The sequence below is a fragment of the Corvus kubaryi genome, unplaced genomic scaffold (genome assembly GCF_017639235.1).
Source record: "Corvus kubaryi isolate FWS band 111438036 unplaced genomic scaffold, C.kubaryi_AGA036_p1.0 37385, whole genome shotgun sequence".
NCBI lineage: Eukaryota > Metazoa > Chordata > Aves > Passeriformes > Corvidae > Corvus > Corvus kubaryi.
In genome coordinates this window covers 4812172-4821780 of record NW_024581127.1, presented here as the reverse complement: position 1 = coordinate 4821780, position 9609 = coordinate 4812172, and the positions used below count along the sequence as shown (strand labels likewise).

The following is a 9609-nucleotide window of genomic DNA, read 5'->3' as shown; positions in this document are numbered from 1 at the left end:
CCGACGAGGGGCGCAGGCGGCGGGCGGGGGCACAGGTGGGCAGCGCTGCCGCCCCCGGGGGCCGCGGGGAAGCCCCCTCTGGATCCCCTCCGTAGCTCCCCGCACCCGGGTCCGGGTGCCGGCGGCGGTCGCTGCGCCAAGGCCGGGCCGCGGCCGGGCCGTGCGGCGGGGCCGAGCTCGGCGGGGACCGCGCCGGGCCTGCCCTGCCCCAGAACCCGGGAAGGAGTTTTGTGCACCCCGAACTTGCTCCCCGTCCTATGTCCCGCCCGGCCCTGTCGCGGTGCGCGGCCCCGGCGACGCAGAGTGTCCGCTCCGCCGCCGGAGAGGCGAGGGCGCCCGGCACTGCTCGCCCGGTCAGCGGCGCGGACCTCACAGCTCAGCCGGCGTGTGTTTGTACGTGTGTGTTAGTCAGCCCTCTCTGTGCACGTCTTGCGCTGCCCCCAAACTTCGGACCGGGCCTCAAACTTTACCATCAGTGCTGGGCTCTCCCACTTCCAAAATGGATGTCGGCATCTCTTCCAAGCGATGGGCAGCGGAGCCGTTTACCGGCCTTCGCCCAGCACGAGGGTTTGGGGTCGTTGAGGTCACCCAGAGAGACACTGCTGTGAACTTGCCTAGTCCCGGCTTCTCGTGGAGTGGGTGGCATTTTCCTAGTATTCAGGTGTCTGGTGGGAAAAAGTTCATCTTGATCGCAGCCAGGCCTGGAAGTCACAGCCATACCATCCCGGGGAAGTGTGGGCTGCTTGGGGTTAGCTGTGAGGGTGAATCCTGCAGCAAAGCTGTTTGCCTTGTAGTGCTCAGGGTCCCACCTGACAAGTCAGTGATACCCAAGCAAAAAATTTCCCTGCAGTGTATCTGGCTGGTGTTGCCTTACGGCCAGCAAGCTGTTTCTGTGAATACCAAGACGTAAGCTTCTCGAGCCATGCTTGGAATGCTCCCTGTGCAACTACTGTCGTACTAAAAAAAAGTTTATGCTGTACAAAAGAATAGATAAAGCGCTGCTGTTGTAACCCCTCTCTTTCATGAAATACTGTCTTGAGCAGTACTGAGGGATGTGTATGAGTATCTGCAGCATTGCAAGGCACAAGTGAGGCTGTTTGCTCTGCCATAGCTTGGGGTAGTTGAACTGTGCTTCTGTCAGGGAGCACACATTGCTGTATCTCACTTATGTTTACCAGTGGCATCAAGCTGGATGGGAGTAAGGTCTTCCTGGGTTGTGTGGTAATTCCAGGTTAGCAGTCGACACCAGTGAAGTAATACTAATGTATTTAAGCCATTTGCTAACTACAAGGAAGTTCTGTATAGGCTTTGTTGTGACATGGTTATATAAACAGTGCCAGGCTGACAGATTTCTGAATGAAATCTTTTTTTTCTAGAAAGTCGGCAGCAGTGTAAGATTTCCAGTACTGATTTCCAGCTGCTGAACCTTAGCTTTGACCTAGAAAAACTCAGAGAGAGAGATTTCTACTCCTGCCAGTCTTTGTGAAGATTCCTGTTGTTGCCAGCTAGGAGTAGGATTGAGGCTGCCTGCTTGTTCATAGTTTTTGAGGGGAAGTTTGACAGTTCAGGTTTTCTTTTCTTTGCAGACAACTTTTCAAAAATGTTGTTCAGCTTGGGTTCTGCTCAGGCTGCTCAGCCTGGAGGCCAAAGTCTTCATGTATCTTGTTACAAACTCAACCTACCTTGTTCCCCGAGAATTACACCAAAATAATAATAAATTTGACTAATCTTAAATTCTGATTTAAGATAGTAGATTGTAAAGAAATTTTCTAATTTTACTTGCAGAAGAACCTGATCAGAGGTATTTTAATGACTGGACCAAGTTTAAATAAGCATGTAAGTCCATCAGCCACTTCTTTGGGGGCAAAGATCAGGTTTGATTTTCCTCCACAGCTTTGTAAACTTAATCTCACTCTACCTCTGGTTTACATTGGTGTGAATGTGGGAAGTGAATTGGATACTATGTGTTTTATTTGTAAAGTGTAGTGAAAAATGACCTTGGGAAGGTTAGGCAACAAGCCATAGTGAAGCAGATCCTCTGACTCCAAGACTGGGTCTCCAGCCATTAGGAAAAGTGCACCTGTCATGCTCTATCTAGACAGTTTGTTTTGACCTACCCAAAATACGTGGCTATTGACTTGTCAGTCTTTGAAAACACTGAAAAATTCCCATCAATTATGTCCAGTCCTTCACCCCAAAATGCATCTTCTTATGATATCATTCCATTGGAGAGCTGGCCTTATAAAGAAAGTGTTTAGGTTTTAGTGCCATTTTTTGGGCATATATTTGATAGATATGGGCACAGATTTTTTCTGATTGGAGTGCTAAGTATCTGTTTCCTCATGCAGGTGTGACTGATGTGGTGGGGAAGGACCTAACACTGCATTTTTTCAGGATTAACTGAAACAGCATAACTTCTGTTAATGAGCCACCAGAGCTCACTTTTCCTTCCACTGCTGGCATTCATTTCCTATCACCAACAGCAAAATCTATAGGAAAAGAGGCCTGTCTTTTGCCAGAACCTATTATTTTGCATTTCTAATCTTTGGATCACACATAGCCCGTATTTTTCCCAATAGTTCTTGAATTCTCTCTCTCCTCTGAAAAGAAGAAAAGAAAGACAGGGGGTTCTGTTTGGTTGAGGGGCACGAAGAGCACAAGGCAGGGGTCCTGCAGAACCAGGTCATGGAGTTGGGCTGGTGGTTTTGCTCAGAAGGAAAGGACAGTAAAAGAGGGGGAATTGAATCAGTGGGAGTGCATGACAAACTCTGTGAAGAGAGGAAGTGGAACCTGTGTGCAGTGTAGTTAATACACATGTATAGTTAATATATATATATATATAAAGTCAAGCGCTATGCATTTAGGGGATCTGCTCATTGTCAGCACTGAGTCACAATCAGCATTATCCAAAGTATGTTTGCATTAAAAGATCAAGAGTTCAGTAAGAATCTGAGAGATGTCTTCTCAGACATTGTTCTGGAAAATATTTAGAATAAAAAAATTGCTTGTCACAACTCCTAATTTAAAAATGCATTTTGAAAAGCCATCTGTGGTAGTGTAACACTAAAGTCACAGCCATGTCTGTAACTGCTAAAGTTTGTTCATACTTCATCTCAAGAGAAAGTGTTTTGTGGTTTGGGTTTTGTTTTGTGGGTCTTTTTTGTTAAACTAGTAGTTTTTGGAATGTTTCCCAGTAATTAAATGTGTACTCCATGGTCACAGTGTGTTTACCTGTGTCATACTCCATCCTTGCATTTGCTTTAGTCAACTACACATCTGTACAGTACATCACTAGAATGTTACAAATTTATTTATATTTAACCAAATAAAATCACAGTATGAAATTTAAATTTTTCCCTGGTAAATAGCACTTTTTTTTCCATATTTAATTACTAATATTGTGACTCCACTACACTTCTGTATCCCCACAATCTTGTAATTTAGTCACCATTAAAATGATGGAAGGGGGCACTTTTTAGACTGGTTAGAACTCAGCTTTGAGCTCAGATCCCTGTTGGTGTTTGGGGACGTCCCTGGTGATAACCAGCAGCCAATTATGTCAAGTATGGGTTAACCTCCTCTCCTTAAATTCTGGGAGAACTTAGCTTGCTGAGATTTTTACCATAGTAGCACATGCTCACTTGAAGGGTATATTTACAGTCTTATCTTCTGAAAACTTCCAAAGGATCACAGTGGTCCCACTTCCAGTTTCGCTGCTTGCCAGCTTTGAGGAAGCTGTTTTGCCTCCAGGCTGAAGGAAACATTTTTGAGAGTAGGAGACCAGATTTTCTTGAAAAGTTTCTTGCAATGAAAATGGTCACCTGTTGGATCAAGAAAAGAGATGAGTAACCTGATTTTTATTGCTATTGCTAGTCTTAGCTTCTTATTTTGCACCTGTTAGGTATTTGCGGTTCTCAGTTTCTCCTACAATGGCCCCAGTTTAAAAAAGCCGTGTTCTACAAATATAAGGAAATATCAGTATACTAAATGTGCAGATTGATATCAGTAACTGGAAATGTCTGGATAAGTAACTGTCTGCAAGTGATAAAGAACTTTTTCCATGTCACCCAGATGACACATCCATGCAACTGATCCATTTTGAAGGATGAAGTCAAGATAATGCTATTCCCAAGGTGGAAATGCAGGCCTGGTAGAGGGCAATGTTGGGTCACTTAGAAGCATACCCAGTTGGTCTGATACAAACAAAATGATAATGAAATAACACTCTGTAGTAGCTTTGGCTTTGTTAGACAAGGTAAGAGCAAGAAACAATCTAAAATTTCTTGTTAACTGTTAGTTGGTTTATTTGTTTTATTTTTTCCCCTTCTGGTGGTCCTTCTTCAGTCCTGAATACTATGTTGCTTTTTCCTTTCCAGGCTATGGAAAATATTTTCTCTGCTTTTTGTTTCAGTCTTGTGTCTCTGGTAGTATTTAAACCTGCCTGCTTTGAATTGTGTTTCATCTTTGGTGGCAATGTCCATTCAAGGGGTATTTTGCTTAAGAGTGTATACCCAAGAGGCTTTCCTTTTGTTCCTGTTTAGGGCCTGGCAATTGTAATGAATGACTCCAGAGGGATTTTCTTGAAAACCCTTCTGACCTTCTGATAATTCAGTGCAAGACACTTACTAGTCTTGTATTAAATGAGTGTCCAGCTTCTGCGTGGCAGCTAAGGCTGTCTCATCTTTGTGAAAGGGAATGAGAAGCTTGTCCTGGATCAGGAGGCAGGTAAAGCTCTCCCTAGTTTTTCAGAGTCCTCTCTCAGCATTCTCTCTTAGCTGAATCCACGGGGTTTGATATGGGATTTGACCCCTTCAGAAGGGAGAGTGGCCCACATCATCTTTTCTTTACCCCTCTTCAACTAGCCAATTTTTACAACTTGGAGCCTTAAGCAAGTAAAAACTCACTGAAGATGCCAGGACTGGATCCTGTTTCCACAGACTTGATGGAGTTGCCATTCATGAGGACATCCAGGATGTCCTGGATCTGGACTTCCAGGCAACCATAGGTATTTGCCAAGTCCCAGGAGAAGAATTTAATATTTAATTAAATTCTTCAGCTGTTAAATTACAAGGTTCTTCTGAAACTGGCCATCCCACAAATTACTGTCAGTGGCAGTTCACCAGAGGAGGTGGCTTTGGAGGCCTTTTCTCATGCGACCATTAAGCTCCCTGTAAAACTTTGACTCTTTCTGGTTCTCCCCAAATCTCACTGCAGGCATAGCCCCTAGATACTTTGCAACACTCATAGGTTACAGTTAGGCATGAGAGCAAACAGCTGCTGTAGCTGGTGAAACTTAAGTTATTAAATGTATTTAAAGTATTTAAAAAGAAATGTTAGTATTAACTTGCCCATCCTGGATTGAAATTGTTTCTTTTCTTAGACACAGTAGTAATTTGAAGCTTTTCAAGGTTTTTAAACCTATCCTGGGCTCACTAGGAATTTTGACATTAGCACCAAAAAGAAGTGGTTTTATTTGCTGTCATTGCAAATACTGGTATCTCATAGCTGACAGGAGCAAGGGAGACATAGGTACTGTCAGACAAATATACCTGATATATCCCCAAGATAGGGCAGGACAGAACACTGCAGGTGAACAGGGTTAGCTGAGGCAGTTTTAGTTCCAGGGCCTAGTCTGTTATTTGGATGTCTTTGCTGTTGTGCTGGATTGCAGATCTGCTCCGCAGCTCTGGGGCCTGCACTTCTACCTGAGCTGTGTGTCACTGAAACCTGGATAGACTTTGGATTACCCTTGGGCTAAGGTCACAACCCTTCATTAACAAGGAACTTCCATTTGTGCAGGGGGTTAGATTGTATTAGGCATATGTTTGTAGCCTTATAGCATGTGTTCTTTTGGAGATCCTAGAAAGTGGGGTCCTGTGACCCTTTTGAAGTATTTTTTGTTTATTTGGTTTTGATTTAGAAGGTAAAGAGCAGCAGTCTTAGTAGTGAACAGAAGTGTAAGCTCCCTGCAAATTCAAAAGCAAGTTTGTTCTTTTATGCTAGTTTAGGGTGGTTCCAGAGTCACAAAAGCTGACTTTACCCTACTGAGTCTAATGGCCCTGGAGTCCTGAAAGTACAGTACGTGGTAAGAAGGACATTCCTTTGAAGGGCAGCTCAGAGCATCATCCATCCATCCATTTTCTAGGTGGTCATGAGTCTATGATGTTGCAGGATTGCCGTTCCTAATAAATGCAAACTTTTTTTTCACTTTTGCTCAATTCCAGATACTCTTTCCCAGTATTTTGAATCATTTCACGTTACCAGTGCATCAGCTTGCACTTTTAGCCAGACTTATCCTTTGTTTTATTTCTGGCTTTATCTGCGTAAAAATGCCTGAGAGGATTCCAAATTTTAATTCAGTTTGTTTACATTTTTTTCCTGTAGTAGTTACACTTATAACTTACTTTGGTCTGGGGAAACAAGTTATTCTGAATCATCAGCTGTATAGATGAAGGTCTCTTATTTGCTATTTTATGATGCATCCTACTTAGTGCTCCTAAACACTCCTAGTACATAAGTTGGAGGGAAAAGCCTGGTTTTGTTATGCTGGTTCTGTGCCCTCACAGTGTGCTCAATTTGAACCAAATGTCGTTTTACCCACTCTCTTCCTGTCTGTTGTTAGTTGTTACTTTAGTATCCTCCTTGCTGATTCAACTCCAGAAATAACCTTTTGCCATCCTGCCAGTTGTGCATCACCTCTGTGCTGCAGCTGAAAGTGTGGCAGGTTTATGGTGTTCAGCGGATGTTTAGCATTGATCATGTATCCAGTTTTTCTTCAGTGTTTTGTGCCTTTGCTAACTCTGAAAGGCTCTGTTAAGTATGCCACTAGGAATGTTTTTGCCACTAGGATTTCTCCTTCTTCCTGGATTGTCAAAATCTTGTATAATCTGTAGTTTGTTCCAAAGATAAGCAATTTATTTGGCTAGGCTTCATTGTGCAACTAGATCATTTCTGTCCAAAGCAAGGGTTTGGACAAGGAATCAATAGGCTATTAGTGTCCTGGTGAGCTTTTTCTGGGTTGTTGATGATTCTTTTCACCCTCTGGATGTTTGAGGAGTCTTTGATAGCTGCTTGCTGCATGTGACTGGATCGGTTAGCTCCTTTGGTTTTCTCTTAAACTCTCCCAGGCACATCTCTTTCCATCTTGCTTATTGGAGTCCAATGTTAGTTTTCCCATGTCACCACAGGCTGTGTATGATCTGTCCAATTCCTTAATTTTTGAACTCTGTTTCTACTGTTGTTGAGCCAGGCCCATGTCATAAATTTTGCTATATTTCTAGACCTTGCCCCCCAACACAGCATCTTTCAACTTAATTTTCTCCAGTTGAAAACTTAGATTTTGTGCTTTTCTTCAGTCAGAGCACTTGGAAGGCCCAATCCAATACTCAGTAATTATTTTACCTTTATTCATTGACTGAGGAGAGCTGCACTTAAAATAGGGAGGAGGCTCTTTCAAATCATTGCAGAACTCCTGATCTCACAAGGTACTCTGTGCCTGTGAGAAGAGGCCTGATCCTGTCCCCCAGTGAGCAGGGAGCTAGTCTCTGTATGAACTGTATGTCAACATTATCTTATTTCCAAGCAATTCAAAAACTGTCTGTGGAAGAGTTGAGAGAAGGGGGAACTCCAGGAATATTTCATGAACACAAGGTGGCAATTTGACCTCAGCTGTTTCTGAGGAGCTGCAAATTCTTGTAAGCTGTATGAGACTTCAATGTGGGCATTCATCACTTTAGCTGTGAAATACAATGTTTTTGTTTAAATACACTCATGGAGAATAAAAACAGGCACACAAACCAGAATTTTATCCACTTCTAACAACAGAGTGCAACACCTGTTGCTTTGTCCGCTGAAACTGCCTTTTCTGAGGATCTTGTAGCTGTTAATTAAAGGGAGCTGACTACAGTATGAGCAGGGTTGGTAGCAGGAGCTGTAACTTGTTTTCAAAGAAAAAGGCATGTTTCTGCTACTTCACCAAATTTGCTACTTCAAATTATAGGAGAAGTAGTTTGTCACAGGCAATCAAGGAAAACTTAGATGAATTTCTGAATTCCATTAATAAAATGGAATTTCTGCTTAGGAATTGAAATTAAGAAATAATTTTTGCCTGCTTCAGAATAAAATAACAGTTGGAGGGATGTTTTACTTAGAGTATTTAGTAATTTAAAATCAGTCAAAGCTTATTGTAGATCTTAGGAATGTAACTACTACTACTTGTTAGCACAAATTGGAAAAAAAGTGCAGCTTTTAGAAATATATATGAGAGAAATTTCAAAATACTAATTAAATCAGAAACTAGAGTCTTGGAAGGAGCTCCGATTAGACTCCAGTATCATATAAGGAACCAATTACAGCTTTGATGCAAACAAGTCTGTAGCATCAGTGTGTCAAGTTTGAGTCATGTTTTTTTCATTCACTTACTTAATCCCCTTCTCCACTTTTAAGCTGATGATTGATTGTTAAACTAGTGGCTTAGGCTTGCCTTCTTTTCAGCTATTTTTCTTCAGGAAAGCTGACTAACTCATTTTTGTTTAACTTAAGGCGAATGTGAGTTACCTGTATCTGGAGTAAGATGGTATGATGACCTCTCAATCTTTTAAAAAGTGTTACAGGTATGACTGTGTATCACAGAGTGTCTGGGGGAGATACAAGTTTCTAGTTTTCAAGAAGTTGTAAGTAGTTTATAGTCACGGTGAGGGAGAGAGCTGAAAAGTTGCAATACTGAACAGCAGCTCCTGTGCTTTGGATTAATGCTTGCTCTCAGGTGCTGTAAGCAGATACAAAAAGGATATTACCTCTAGTGTTGGGCAGTTTGTGTGTCCTGCCTCTGATCTGTAAGGCATTATAGCCACCTGTAAGCTAGTTTGTGGGATCTACCTCAAACCATGATGAGTTTTGGGTGAGGAAGGCCTCCCACAAAGTAGACTCTGGTGATCACTTTGCTGTTTCATGAAGGAGTGTCACATTTTCTTCTCTGTAGTAATTCAGGGTATCCTGGCTGGGTCAAACTGGTGGCTGCGTCTGAACCAGTATTCTGTCTGGGTGGTTCTGAATCTTTTCTGGGCTTAGAATTTGTGGTACTGTGAGAACTGGGTTAGCTTGTATTGGCTGTTGGAAATTTCCATGGCTTTTATACCATCTCCTCTGTTTACTGGACAGGAACAATTGAGAGAGATTTTCTGATGAGATTATCTTTGTAAGGGAGCAAACATTAATATAAACCAGACTGATTTTCCCCCTTGGGCTTTGGGTTATAAACAGGTTGAAATGTTTTGATATGCCAAATTGTCTTGGGTTCTGATGCAACAGATTGGCTTTCTTTATCTTTTATTTCTCTTCTGGCATTGAAATCTTCAAGCTGATAATCTGATTGATCTTCCTTACCATTTTAGTACAGAATAGCAATCCCTTTTACCATCATGTTTCTAGATGAATGTTAGTAAAGTTTCTCTACTTAGGATCTCTGTTTCATGTCTGTGAAGTCTCAACTTGAGTCTTCAAGTGGTGGTCTGGTATACACGGGACCTGACTGATTTCTCTGTTAGAAGAGAGAATTAGCCACGTGTACAGTTTGGGGTCGTTAGTTTTGCTGCACACACTAAGATGCAC

The 9609-nt window shown here is 42.3% G+C and overlaps 2 protein-coding genes across 7 annotated transcripts in view; both read left to right on the top strand.

Moving 5' to 3' along the window:
* LOC121668385 overlaps positions 1 to 2503 on the top strand; it is a 4576-nt gene extending 2073 nt beyond the window's left edge. Inside the window, exons 2-3 of the mRNA XM_042036161.1 lie at positions 9 to 1836; positions 2349 to 2503. Coding sequence (XP_041892095.1) covers positions 9 to 910 — 902 coding nt within the window. The 3' untranslated portion in view covers positions 911 to 1836; positions 2349 to 2503. The remainder of the gene's footprint in view (positions 1 to 8; positions 1837 to 2348) is intronic.
* A 27-nt stretch (positions 2504 to 2530) lies between these two features.
* STAU2 (staufen double-stranded RNA binding protein 2) overlaps positions 2531 to 9609 on the top strand; it is a 169067-nt gene continuing 161988 nt past the window's right edge. For 2 of the 6 annotated variants that reach the window (XM_042036126.1, XM_042036128.1), the window contains exon 1: positions 2533 to 4725. The gene's annotated coding sequence lies outside the window, so the exon portion shown is untranslated. Of the gene's footprint in view, positions 4726 to 4912; positions 5006 to 9609 lie in introns of those variants that run through there. The other 4 variants (XM_042036124.1, XM_042036122.1, XM_042036127.1 and 1 more) reach the window with 3 other exon arrangements.